This window comes from Anopheles gambiae, chromosome 2, assembly GCF_943734735.2.
Source record: "Anopheles gambiae chromosome 2, idAnoGambNW_F1_1, whole genome shotgun sequence".
Taxonomy (NCBI): Eukaryota; Metazoa; Arthropoda; class Insecta; order Diptera; family Culicidae; genus Anopheles; species Anopheles gambiae.
The window spans coordinates 53435127-53449374 of NC_064601.1; the positions used below are offsets into that span (position 1 = coordinate 53435127).

The window sequence follows — 14248 nt, forward strand, 5'->3', positions numbered from 1 at the left end:
ATTTTAATGAATTTTGATGCAATGCATCATTTAAGTAACTTTTGAATTAAAAGCAATAGAATATTTCAGGGGTTTATCATAACATAACTAACCATAACTAACGAAAATTCCCATGCAGCATCAATGTCGTATAAGCCTGTTCTAGCATCTACAACATCTTAACACTATTAAATTACAATCCGAGTAACGAAAGAAAGCCCAGTTCCGAATGGTCGACGACCCTGAGCGGCAAGAAGCTACATATGATGCTGAAAACAAATACTGAGGAAAAAGTCGCTACCTTGATGCGTTTCGACCAAAGAGTGAAAAAGTACTTCGGGAACATGAACATATATGTAAGGAAACGGAAGTGGCGATCACTGGTTTCGGAGCTGTCGGCAAAGTCACCATAACTCGAAGCGATCGTTGGAGGAGATGGAGCGGCTATTATTATCATATAAAAAAGTTATTATTCATGCAACAATTATTATAATAAAGTGCAGCACCATTGTAATTGCTTGAAGATACCTTCACTGAATTATATGCAATTTTCCCTGTTCAAATAAATAGCAGACAACAACCGTTGACGCTCATTTTTGAATTATTGAAATATTTCACGTGTTTTATCAAATATGCTAGCCACCGCTAGATGACGCGAGTGTAAAAATAAATTCCCAACCAACAATTTCAAATATTTTCGACGTCGTGTGTACGTCGTGTGAACGTTCACCCGACGTCGGGTGCTCGTCGCATTTAAGTCAATATACGACGAAGCGAATTTTTTTTAAGCCGAAATTCACCAAAAATAGGGCAGATTTTCTGGAGTTTTTTGCTCATGGTTTTTGTCTACGATAATGGTTATAAAAAAGGTGGTTCAAAAAGTCGATACTCTCTCTCCCCCTTACTCTTTCCTTGTGGGTACCGTACAATCCAGCCAGCTTTTCTCACATGGTAGCGGGAGTGATATCGCTTGTCTGCTATCTTTTTTATCCGTTCACCAGATCATATTCGCTTTGAGTGACGTCGCTTCCCCATCTCCTTCATTCCCACCTTTCTCTCCCAGCAGTTATTGGCGAATGCTTTACCTTGCCTTGTGTGCTTGACTTGGTTATTGTTTTTTCCTTCCCGTTTTTTTGGCTGCTTGATGCATTGCGCGTTGTCTACAGCCGTCGTTCGAATCCGGATTTGATCTACGCTCCAGTAGTCGTGTGGATGTATGAATAGATTTTCGGTTGGAGCTATTTGCTGGATCGATCGTTTGCATGCCGCGCACGGGTTTTATATTGTTTTTTAGTACAGTTAGTTGCACTTGTGAAAATCAATAATAATAATAATGAATCAAAGGACGATCATCAATGCACTAGCACACACAGCATATCATGTGAAGCCAACCAATGCTTAAAATTGTCAAATATTGAAATGAGGGATGATGTCTTTGAACACATTTTTCTCTTCATTTTTTTATTGTTTTTATTCAACAATGCACAATTCCTCCAATCCCCCCCCCCTCTCCATCATTTCCACACCATAGGGAATGCAAGTAAGGATTTAACCACCATGTTGTACCGTCTTCTTCTTAATTAATGGGGGCTCCTCTCCGGAAGAGAGAAAGGCATGTCTCCCCTGCCTCTTGGTCGATGCTGTAAGTGAGGAGGCTGGCTTGCTCCTTTTCTAGCTTTTTTTCTGAAACGCATCATCGTTGCGGATGGTGCTGCGCGGCCATATCGATATCTGGAGGGTGGCATAGAGAGTTGTATTCTAGCCCGTCGCTGCACTCGCCATTGACGCAGCATGTGTAAGTGACGTTTATACTGCATTGTCGATAGCGCTGCGGCTGCGGTCGGGGATTGGTTGTGGCGACCGGCCCCCCGGGAGACTCAAATGCCGGATGTGTCAAATAAGATTAAGATAAAGAAACTTTCTACGATCCTTCGCTTATAAGATTGATGTGGACAATTCATTTTTGACAGAAATTACTTTCCAAAGTGTAGCTGGGAGGAAGAACATCGACCTACAAAAAATGCATGTTGCTCCCTTCCGGTATGTCCTTCCCGTTCCTGTATGCTCCCTTCAGCTCGCTTCACTCTCGTCCCCCATTGTTTAGAACCCATCGTCGCTTCGGAACAATGCGCGCTGCTGCACGCAACCCACACCTTCATCTTCTCATCTCACCTCTTCGATTATCACCCTTCCCACTCCTCCTTCCGCTCTTGTTTGCCCCCCTTTTCCTTACTCCTTTCTCGCTTCTTTCCTTTTTATTCGTGTTGCTTTTCAATAAGGCTAGCATGGTTTAGGATGTAAATGTAAACTATGTTCAACATTCGTGTGTCCACTTAGGACCTCCACTCGTGCTAATACGCCACTGGATGCGGGTCGAAGTTACCGGGTCGGAACCATCCGGATCATTTGGGAGGTGCTATTCTATTCCAAATCGCTGCTCCCACGAGTCGGAAGTGTACCTTCCAAACTACCTGGCACTCCGCTGACCAAATATCAGCGCTCCTTGGAACCACGTAGTCGATTACAGCCCGTGGCCGATAAGACCCCACAGCTCCGTGCCATCTGCGTACCAAGCCAATTGCCTCCCGTATAAATTTTCTTCTTCTTCTTTGATGTAACGAACAATGCTGTGGATCGAGCTGAAACGGCTTCTTAACCTTACTAAAATCAAGCTATACGATAGTCGGTTCTTGCTATCGGGGGAATGGTCCGGATGGGAATCGATCTCGTATGGCCTCGTAGGAACCGGTCTCGTTGTGATGATCGACTGCGTCAAATGAGTCGCTACGCATGTTGAATAGAGCAGCAGAATTATGATTAAAATGCATTCCGCCTTTTGGTTTAAAGGGTATACAATATGCGGCATTTAATTGTTGCTCGTCCTCATAAAAAGTTTGCCACCATGTGTCCCAAATCTACACACATCATAATACTGTGTTTGAGGTTGTGCTAATCACAAGACGCTTTCCGTACAGCGTGGCACATAAACTGGCACGAATTTGTACAGCATTTGGTGTGCCAGAGTCATTGCTTCTAACAATTTACCCTTTAACCCTAACTAACGGATCACGAGGATGATGATCGTTCGCAGCCAATGTCACACATAGGAAAAACAATGAGAAAGAAAACTCCCTCACGTGCGAGAAAGAGCAGCAACAACCAAACAGTAGAGCCGATGGGATTGTGAGAATTATTTGCGACTATAACTTGGGTGCGTGTCTTCGCTCCATACAAATTGCCAAAAAAATATTTTCCCTACGTCGTAAATCGCGGCGAAAACCGCCTTTTGCGGATAGGGAAATCTTTTGCAAACGATTTTTTATTAGTTACGAGTAATTTATTAGTATTAGTAATTACTCGTAAAGTAAAGTTAGTATTAGTAATTAATTAGTTAACTAGGATTAACTCTATGTGATTTTTAGTCACAATTCTAGGTATAGGAATCACGTTCTGTGTTGTAGAAGACGTCTACGTGTCTATCCATACATAAACCGGTCTGCCCCTTCCCGACAGTATTAAATGTAGTGATTAAAAAAAACAACATTTTAATTTTAACATAACTACTGATTGAGCAAGACACATATGGGTACAAACGAATAAAAAAATAAAGAAAATGTATAGTTCATAGCATAGTACCAGAGTCAGTAAAGGTGCAAATTAGTGCGATACCTCAGTTACGGTTTATTTGCGGGTTAAAAAGACAAGTTCAACAAGTCAAGTTCATGCGTTGACTGACTAATAAAATAAATGTAGAAATCTACGGTTGTAGACTTACCTCACTGTATTATTATTAATGTTAATTATACATTTCATTACCTACCGTACGTAATAACGCATCGTATAATCACTATACAGCTTGGCCTGAATCGCTTTGCATAGGATATGTAGTACATCGCAGTAATACAGGTCATTATATGTTGTAGCTCGATTCGAATCGTTCCTCGAAAGCTGGATTCCGAAACTTAAAATGTTTAAATGTGTTTTATTGATTGTTATTGAACATAAACGCTTTTTTTCTTTCTCATGCAAGAAACAGATGGTGTGGAATCAAAAGTAAAGATATTTGTATTATTTTTTTTCAATTTGCAACTAAAATTGACGGTCTTAGCAAAAAGCGCTCCGGGGTGTGTAATGGATGTAAAATTACGCTAACAAAATTAATCACACAATTCAATTCGTTATCATCTACCTTTTGTTGCCCCATAAAATTGACTGCTGGCAGCTTATCAAAGGAGCGCAAAACAAATAACCATAAAATGTCACTGAGCAAACCCAAAAACACCTAAATAATACATTACGTTCAGCTACAAGCTACTACGGGAGGGCATGGAATGTGTATGTTAACTTGTTTCTGCTACGTTGAAGCCGGCGAAGATAAAAATCGTTCCCTCTATTGCGATGTAAGCCGACACAGAATGAAGAATATTGCTCTCTCTCTTTCTTTCTCTCTCTCTCTCCTTTTCTCTCTCTCTCTCTCTCTCTCTCTCTCTCTCTCTCTCTCTGTGTCTCGCCTTTTTACTGTGACCTTGTTTTTTCTGCTGTAACGAAAACGACGAACACATTGCTTCCGGTGATGGGACAAAAGTGATCACGACTGATCGTGCATCATATGCAGCACGACCGTTGCATCACTTCCGCCGCTGTGAAGCGGTGGAGCAGTTTACTAGTTGTATGGGTTTTGTTGAGTTTTTTGTTTGTTTTGTTTTGCCATTATTGCCATGCTTGCTAGACGGGATCATTGAACGGGGCGCGTCATGTGTGTGCCTTTACAGCTTTGCTTTCAGACTGGTGGGTTCGTTGGTGTCCTGCAGCTGGGCCGGGATGAGATTGCCAGCGGCAAAGATGTTGTTTGGATCCAGCTCCCGCTTGGTTGCCTTGTACAGCTGCACACCGACATCGGAGACGCTCTGCGGGTACCAGCGCGATCGTATCTTGCCCACACCGTGATGGTGCGAGATGGAACCACCGGAGGCGAGGATTTCATCGCGCGCCTTGTTTTCGATTTCCTCGTAAATGGTGACGGGGTTCGAGAAGCCGGCATGGTTAAAGCCGAAGTAAAAGTACACGCACGCGCCAGCATCGTACGTTTGCGTTACCCGGCAGGAGATGAGGTAGTGTTGGATGTTATGTTTGGCACATTCCTGCAACGAACAAGGGGGTGGAGACGTGTAAACAATGGAGACGCATGGTTGCTAACACGTTAGGATAATTTAACGATTCGAGTGATTACGAACGGGAATTAGAGAGAATGCTGGACAAATAAAGTGCGCATTGTAAACAGACTAAAGCTCTTTAATGGTACAGCGGACAGGCTCTCATTGGGTCAGATGAGTATCGTTGACAATGCCCAAGTACTGACCTTTTTCCCTTATTTAAGTTTCAACCAACAAAACATTCATTCACTAATGTAGCTTCTAGCTTCAGTGGTTCAGCTCGAAACAAATCAAGCAGTGTAAATATTATCTAAACACCGAGGTAATTAGCGGATATTTGATTGTAGCACCTACATCCCAAGTGGGTTGCCACTTATCACTGTAATGTTACGTCATGTGCACCGAAGCTGAAACACCGGTCCAACCTTTTTGCTCTCACCACCTCCTAGGCTGTTGTAAAGATTGTCTATCTGTTAAACAGCACACTCCAACAGTGACATTGAATTGGTTCATACCTTGCGAACGCAGCTTTTGACGTTGGTACAGAGAGCTTCGCAGCGATCCCACGATACGGAGGTTTCGAACGATTCCGCCACAATGCTGTAATCCAGGGCCAGGTCCTGCAAATATCCGGAGAGATGCAATGGCAAAGAGGCATATTATTAGTGATTGTTTTTTTTTTCGCTTGTCCAGCGCGAACACCATGTGTCCATGTGTTCATTGCGTATACGTGTTTGATTTGCAATGCCGTCGATGAAATTAAACAAACCGCTGCATGGGTAAAGAGCACTTGACAAGCACTTCACGATGCACGCTAGTCAAATAGATTCTAATTGCGCGGTCGACCCTATTGTGCACCTCACTGATGCCCCTAACTCACCCTGATGTACGCGATGACGAAGGTAAGAATGTAGCCCTTCTCGCCGTTGCTGCTGCCGGCCGAGAACCCACCGTACCGTTTGGCGATGGCGAAAATCTTTGCCTCGTGCTGCTTCACCTGCGCGTCGTGCCCCTCGAACAGCAGTGTCGCGATCGCGATACGATCGAGCTGCAACCGCTTCCACCGCGTTAGGTACACCTTTTTCAGCTTCTCGCCCACCGTCGCCAGCGGGCCGCCCGGTATTTTGAGCGCCTGGCCAAACACGAACTGCTCGTTGTCGATGAGCCGTATGCTGGCCGGCTGCAGCCGCTCGCGGGCCACCTCGCGCAAACATCGGATGCCGGACCCGAAGTCGGGAAAGACGAGCGACCCGTACCGCTTGACCTGGGGCAGGGGCCGTATCTTGATGACCACCTCCGTGATCACACCGAGCGTACCTTCCGAGCCGAGCACGAGATGGTTAAAGTCGGGCCCGCAGGATACCCGCGGCACGGCCAAACTTCGCTCCAGCACACCCTTGCTGGTCACCATCTTCACGCGCACCAGCAGATCCTCGATGTTGCCGTACACGTTCTTCTTCATGCCGGAAGCACGCGTGGCCACCCAGCCGCCAAGCGTGGAAAACTCGTAGCTGTCGGGCTCGTGCCCGACGGTGAACCCAAGCTGGCGCAACTCACGCTCCAGGTCCTGGCCGACGATTCCCGCCTCGAAGCAGGCGACCAGATTCTGGCGATCGATCCACAGCATCCGATTCATCTGCGACGTGTCGAGGGCCGCTATCGGGCGCGTTTCACCCTCCGGACAGGTGACCGAGCCGGACACTGACGTACCGCCACCGTACGGTATCAGCACCACGTTGCGCTTGTTGGCAGACTGCACGATCTGCTCCACCTGCTCGTGGGAGGTGGGAAACAGGACCACGTCCGGAATGCGCTTGAACGTACCGGTGCGCATCATGTGCACGTCGTGTAGCGTTTGTCCATGGCACCGGATCAACCGATCTTCGCCGTTCTGCGTGCAGTCGATACCGTGGCCTCGTATGTCGGCCAGAAACTCGGGACAGGGCACTGGGGCGGGATACTCGTTCGGCACCGGGACACCTTCGCGCCGATCGGACAGATCCACGTTGAAGTTCTCGATCACGTAGTCGCGAAAGTGTGGCAGCGACACCTTTCCACCAATGGGATACCTTGAACGATAAGATTTGGGTTTTTAGCGAATCAATATGAGTTTGAGAAGGGTTTGGGCGCCTTTGGGAAGGTGTCTTGCTCACCTATCGCCAGTGAATATGATCGTTCCATCCTGGTAGAGAAAGCGCGAATCCTTGTAACCCCAGCCATTCCATTTGAGCAATTGCTGTCTATAAACGAAGGGAGAAAGTAAAAAAAAAAGTGTAAAGACCGGGATACATTGTCCGTACTTGCTAGTGTAATTTTGATTCTCACTAGCGCATCTGATTATGTTAATACTATAGGAAAATCTAAAGAAATAAACGATTTTCTATACAATCATATATACATGTTAAAACATGAAAGCTTTGTTCAGCTGGGCTGCAGCCTCTGAAATTAATTCAATTTGGACGTTTTTTTAAAGAAATTGACAAACCTTAATCAAATCGAATGTTTCTATAAAGCAGTCATAATGCAGCCAAAGTGTTAGATGAGATTGTGTATTAAGGTAAAAAATCCATTTCGAAGCATTGTACGTAGTGGGGCGGTCTCGCGATACAGACGTAAACTCGAACGACTGAATAACATACCCGCCAAGGGTTCAAGCCCCAAATGGACCGTTCCCCCGTAGCAAGGATTGACTATCCGGCTGCGTGGTAATGCATTAAGTCTCGAAATCCTGTATAGGCCGGCATGTCCGCGTAAGACGTTACGCCAAATAGAAGAAGAATAAGACGTAGTGGTTTTTTTATTCTTTCATTGTGTCGTATGTGCCTTAATTTTTGTCTAGCCACAGAAAGATTAAAATTGCGTATATTTTCCCGCATTTTACCATTTTATATACCATGCGCTAGGAACACAGTGTGATGGATTACATTCAAAAGTCTTTATTGGGTCAACGTTTCTTATCAGACCGATAGATAGCCGGAAGCCGGAACGGGGCTTCAATCTAAAAAGGGCTCGGTGTCGATGACATCACCCGCCCATCAGTTGTGCAATCAGCAGTCATGCCAAAGGTACCTGATTAGATAATCCACTAACGTTACGAACAGGAACGGTCCCGGGAGTGCCGGGAGTGAACGATAAACCCCCAATAGCTAGCAAACAATTGCTCGGAAGTTTGAGAAAGATAGTGCCTTTTGCCATCAGTGCCAGTGCAGCACCAACTGGAGTTTAAAAAAAGATCGCTTCACATGAGTTTAAAATAACGTCCGGAAGTACATCATCATACACCGTAACACGAGCCCGGTCCCATTTTAACTCACTTGTTCAATGGCAAACACTCATTTATTCTACTATTTTTAGTGCTTGGACCGGTTGCCGAGCTGGTGATGGGAAATGCCACAAGTGTCTGGCCTATATTTGGCCGCATACTTGTACCGCGGTTCTTCGCTGCTTAAGCGTATTATTTGGATGGTAGACGGCTATAATCATAACGCATAGCTCGTGTAAGGTTCGCTTGGTTGGAGAATGGTGGAGGTGGTTGCTGGACTAGTGATTTAATGGATTGCTTCATTAGACAATCTGCTTCGACCATTAAATTTCCTCAAATTAATGAATCGATGGGAGCAACATAATTTTTCAATTTTAATTTCATATCTGGATTAATCATACAAAGAAATTAATTTAAAATAAAACCATCAGCATAGTGAACAATCAACGCACAGATTAAAACGATATATGAATCTGTTTCAAAGAAAAGAATTGTACATCTAAAATTACTGTAGAATAATATAGCTTCTCAACTTTGCTTATAATGGCAACTGAAAAACAGTCGCAGCAAAACAAACGTTTGCGTTCCGGAAAACCTACATCGAATATATCGTGGCGTGAGAATCTGCTTCCGGTAAGCACGTGTTCTCATCACCTCTGGAAAGAAAGTAGAGAAAAAAAACGATGCTCCTGTACCGGCCGGCACCAACACACGAATACAAGAGTACACAGTAAAACCGAAGCATCGACGAACGGTAAGCGAATGGCCATGTGGTTGGTAGCGCGTCGAAACCTATCCAAAACAAACAGACTCCCGGTTATAGGTGTAAGTGTAACGGCAGTGGGAAAATTCAGCCCGAACACGCGCGTGTCCTCCGTTCGAATGCGGTCAACGAACGGAGGCAAAGAGAGACAGAGCCGGTTTATGTAAAAGGATGGTGTGGAACCCCTTGGAAAACGGGTTCGGAAAACTCCGTGCGTGCGCTCACTTTTTGTTAGAAACTCTCTCTCTCCGCGCTCTCTCTCTCTATCTTTTTTTAGCGTGGAAAATCGTTTGCACGGTTCTCTCGACACAATCGTGTAACACATTCACAGCAAGCTAGATCCTTCCAAACCCTCTTGGGAAAGAACAACCTTAGACTACTCAGCCTACCTACATTTATGTCCCTCTGTCCCGGGGAAACGTGCAGCACAGGGTTTTGCCAACTAAAAGGAACGAGCGACGAGGAACAAAAAGCGTGTAATTACAACACCCATACAAACGCACAATGCACACAATTACATAGCAATCATGCACGAACAGCAAAAAAACCCGTGGAAACGAACCTTTGCTTCGGTATAGCGCTGACAATTTTCTTCGGCACGCTTGGATCCATCGACGCGGGTGCGCTGGCGGCGGCCCCTTCGTTTCCTTTGGCAACGGGTGTCCTTTCGGCTGACGATGATGACATTCCAGCGAAGGATGCGGCAGAGCCCTCTGATTGCCCGTTTTGGTCAAGGGTGTGTTCGTTTTCACTTGCTCTTGTTTCGTTGCGCACTAATTCCTGCAAACATGCCCGCCAAAATTCAGCCACTCTCTCTCTCTCTTTCTCCAGTACGGAACTATTAATTTCGCAACGTTACTGTTTTTTTGTTTAACTGTGGAAAGTCGAGGATAGAAAATATACTACACACACACACGTCGCCTACACCACTGTGCCTATCAAGCGGGAGGGTTGATTATTGATTTTTGCGCGTTTTCCTTGGTCGCGCTGACAGGATGGTGAAATGTAGTGCAGTCTAATGCCGCCCGGAGGGAGGCTTAGTTTGGTTCGGTGCTTAAACTGTCGGACACTTGACCGGTGGCGCCAAGTGACTCTGTCCAGACAGTGTATATGCGTGTGTGCTAGGTAATTATTGAATTAATCTCTCTTTCTCTCTCTCTTGGAAACTATGCCGGTACCAGTCTGCACGAAGCGTGTGATAAAATCGGCGTATGCATTAATCTATTTCTCTTGCGCAACCCAGCGCGCGTGTTTCCGGATTCAAGAACACGAAATGTGGAAAAAAGCAGTGTATTTTAGATTGCGATTCAGATGATCTCGTCGAGAAACAAAATGTTCACTTGGGAGGAATCTACAATGACACACTTCACTGCAGTTCACACCTTCGACGAGGGCTAACAGTTTGGCACTTGGGATGCGAACGTTTGCGAACTATTTTCTATGGAGAACCTTCTTTTTTTAATTTCTTTTGCATTGCTCTTTCTTTTTCCACTCTTCCAACTGTTAACAGTCTAACGCAACAACCCGTCCCAATGCAAACACCGTCTTATCACACACTCCACTTTTCACAGTCTTTCCAGCATTTGTTTTAATTTCTTTTCTGTTTTTTTTTTTTGTTACCGGAACCCTATCCGGCGAGGGACACTTTTGCCACTGTAAAATTCGTGAGGGTGGTGCCGTGAAGCATCGAGAAGTAGGTCTTCACTGCTCGGCTGCCGAACAAGAACTATGTATATCCACTGGCGTGTTTATATACATGCGCACTGCCTTAGTAATACAGTGCGTTACGTACGAGTAGTCGCACTCAGCAGCAAAATGTTAAGCGACGCAGCCAACGAGCTGCTTTTACAAAAATGCAGCTGTTACAAACGTGTTTTATTAAGAAAAAAATGCATTTTTTTCTCCTTATTCTTCATTAGATTTCCTTAAATCTTTTTCCAGGTGTAAAAAATAAGACAATTTTTGCGATTTTCCCTCTGTCTTCTGAAAAAAATAAATAATTTTTAACAAACATCCTGGAGACGCAAAATGTTCGTCATCGGTACAGTATAAATGCAGATACTTGATTTTATCAACGTGCTTTATTACGTAGAAAATGTCGTGTTTTTTCTGCAGATTTTGGCTCGTATTGCCGCAAAGTTGTCTGCCACTGGGTTAGGCGGTGTAAGTAAGTTTAGCAAGAATGTAATAACGTTAGTATACGTCCATGTTAGGTCGTTGGCGCCACAAAACAGAGAAATAACTAAGTAATATTTTAAGTATTTTTTTTTGTAGCAATTAATAGACAAACAGACTGAAGTTTATTCGTAAATTGTATGATTTATTTAAATTTAACGTCAAACATGTATTATCCTGTGTAGACTTTTTTTACTGAATGCTATGTTCTTCTGTTATAAAAAAAACGATTGTTCAGAATTTCTCATAATTTTGAGACACTTTTTCGTACGGCATGTGAACTTTATGAGTGGGGAAATGGATTCTACGGCCTCCTTTTAGGATTAGCAAATAGGAAATTCTTATTGGATTTCCAATTGCCCTTTGTAAATTGTTAGATTCCATTTGAGCATGTACATAAAGGAACCGTCATATAAAATTCCCTCCCGTAGAAAGAGTAAAGCGCCCCAAAATCATGAGAACCCCTGTAAACCCCTATATAATGCCTGCAACCAGAATATTTTTGGGTTGCTGAATTTCGAATTGCTTGCTGTTTCACTAGTGAACGATGTTGTGTCCTTGTAACGTGTTGAACATGCACAAACATCGCGGTACAATACAAGCAATCGTATATCCTACTAATGTTCTTTCTACACGGCTAGACCGTATTTATTGGTTAGGTTTTTAAATGATTAAACCGCGTGAAACGAAAACGAAATTCTTGGACACTTTATGGACCTATATTTGTTCTATTAAATTTGCAAAATTGTGTGTGTGTCTGTCTCCTCACGCTCTGTATCTCTCATCAGAGCTCAACATTATGCTTTGCAATCATTACATTCTTTCCATAATTATATTTCTAAAAATGTAGCAATTACATAAAAAATGACATACATCCATTTATCCTTTTTTTTCGCAACATATAGTGCAATAACGCTCATTTCAAGTCTACTTGTGCTTCCTTTTGCTATCTTGCATTTTGGCAGCCTTTTTCTTCATCATTTGCAATCGTTTATCTGCGCTGATGATGTTAATGTTCGGTGTGCCAACCGAATTTCCAGCACTGGAGCCAGCATTCGCAGCCCCACTGGACGACGACGAGGAGCCAGTGCCACCACCGCTAGAAGAAGATTTGGACGACCTATCGCGATCTCTTTCGCGATCACGGTCGCGGTCACGATCGCGATCACGGTCCCGCTCGCGATCGCGATCGCGCTCGCCTCGGTCACGGTCACGATCCCTATCACGTTCGTGCGAAGAATCGGACGATTTGTTGCCACTCTTGGATGATTTGTGCTTGCTACTGCTGGACGAGCTAGAGCTGGATGACGATTCGGCAGACTTGCTGCTGCTACCACTCTTCGAATGGGACGATGACTTTGACGACGAGCTGCCAATAGTTGGCGACGGCGATGTTGCGACGGGTATGGGCGGTGTGGGCACCACCGCTGGAGTTGCCAGCTTGGCGACCGTCTGTTTGCTGCGACAGATCGTGCAGTACCAAGCGTTCTCCTCGTCGTTGGCGTCCGCTTCCGAAATCACGGGTTTGTGGCATTCCTGATGGTACAGTGCGTGACAGTCGGCACATTCGACCAGCCGGTTACGGGAGCTAACGTCCATCAAGCGGCAAACGACACACATCAAGTCTTCCAGTTCCTTCAGCTTATCTTCCTCCATGATGACGTCATCGTCCTCGTCGTTACCCTCCAGGTCGGAGGTAGAGATCAGTATCGAACCAGACGACAGCGGCGGCATGGTCAGTGCTTCCGGTGCGCTCACTATGCACTCGATCGTACCGGTTGCGATCGGTTCCGGATCCGGATCGAGATTTATCACCGGGATGGGCTTCGGTTCGATTACTTTCTGCTTGCGCACGTATAGATTGCTTCCACCCGCAAGCGGCTCCTCGGCAAGGTGCTTCTTGCTCAAGGTGTTAATTAGCGTTTTCCCACTGCCATACCGTTGCTTGATGAGTTCGTCCAGCAGATTACGTATCTTTTCTGTCGCATCCGAGTGGGGCGAGTGGAGAAGCTTAAGTGCATGTTTGAACGTTGGATCAATATCTAGCGCTGATGCCATTTTCGAGAGTAAAAACTGTAAATTAGAGCGCGCGACGCGACCGCCAACACGAAACGTTTGCCGCAAAACAACAACTGTAAACAACCGCAACCAAACAAACCGGCGTCAGCTGTCAGTCCGAGTGCTTTCGTTAAAGCTTGGAGACATTGACGTTTGCATAGATTGGTTTCGTTAAAAAGCTTCATCGGTTTAAATTTCCTGTTGGCAGCTACAGTGGAAAAATGGAATTTTATTGAAGGAAGGTTTAGGAAAATGATTTTATTAAAATTGAAAAAACATGCACGGCAAATTTTTTCTTTATCTTTGAACAGCACATGTTTGGCGTACCGTTAAATAAAAATCTGGTTGCTATCAAACTAGTGTTTTCAGATGAAAGTTGCATATTTTTGGGTTATTATTTTTAACAAATTATGCTATTCTTCTCCTTGAATTGTGTACAAGTTTTCTCTGTTTGGCTGGAAATAGACGATCCGAGATCGTCGCGGTACCGCGGAAATCGCGTATGAAAAATTATTTTTATCAATTTGCGAATCAAATTATTTATTTCACATAGTTTATGCAAAATAAAATACAAAACACGTTTCTCTACACGTTTTTTCAAACAAACTCACCAGAAAAAGTTAAAACAATCGGTTCGCGCTACCGCGAAAATCTCAAGAATCCCGAAGTTGGGTGCGAAACAGCGGGTGCGATCGGAGTAGCGGAAGATTTGACAGCCCAACTGTTTTACAACTATTATAAACAAGGCGCGAATTTCGCCGTACCACGACGATTTCGGATCTTCTATTTCCAGCCTTTCGTTTCCTTTTCTGCAAGCATCCCGAAGACATCGCAAAAGAACAGCGCAACGATTGTCAA

At 44.5% G+C, this 14248-nt stretch overlaps 2 protein-coding genes across 3 annotated transcripts; both read right to left on the reverse strand.

Annotated features, from left to right (window-relative positions):
* Positions 1-4026: 4026 nt before the first annotated feature.
* On the reverse strand, positions 4027-10902 carry LOC1274507 (alkyldihydroxyacetonephosphate synthase). 2 transcript variants are annotated; one of them, XM_061643668.1, is made up of 6 exons: positions 10778-10902; positions 9720-10031; positions 7286-7372; positions 6013-7201; positions 5648-5752; positions 4027-5120 (listed from the first exon to the last, which is right to left on the reverse strand). In XM_061643668.1, the coding sequence occupies exons 2-6, from the start codon at positions 9842-9844 to the stop codon at positions 4746-4748; spliced, it is 1881 nt and encodes a 626-aa protein (XP_061499652.1). In that variant the 5' UTR covers positions 9845-10031; positions 10778-10902; the 3' UTR covers positions 4027-4745. The 2 variants fall into 2 exon arrangements, with proteins under 2 accessions (XP_061499652.1, XP_061499653.1); XM_061643669.1 differs by lacking the exon at positions 10778-10902 and having other exon boundaries at positions 9720-10067.
* Positions 10903-12029: 1127 nt separating this feature from the next.
* On the reverse strand, positions 12030-13540 carry LOC1274508 (integrator complex subunit 12). Its single transcript, XM_313643.6, has one exon. The coding sequence runs from the start codon at positions 13388-13390 to the stop codon at positions 12260-12262; it is 1131 nt and encodes a 376-aa protein (XP_313643.5). The 5' UTR covers positions 13391-13540; the 3' UTR covers positions 12030-12259.
* Between the last annotated feature and the right edge of the window lie 708 nt (positions 13541-14248).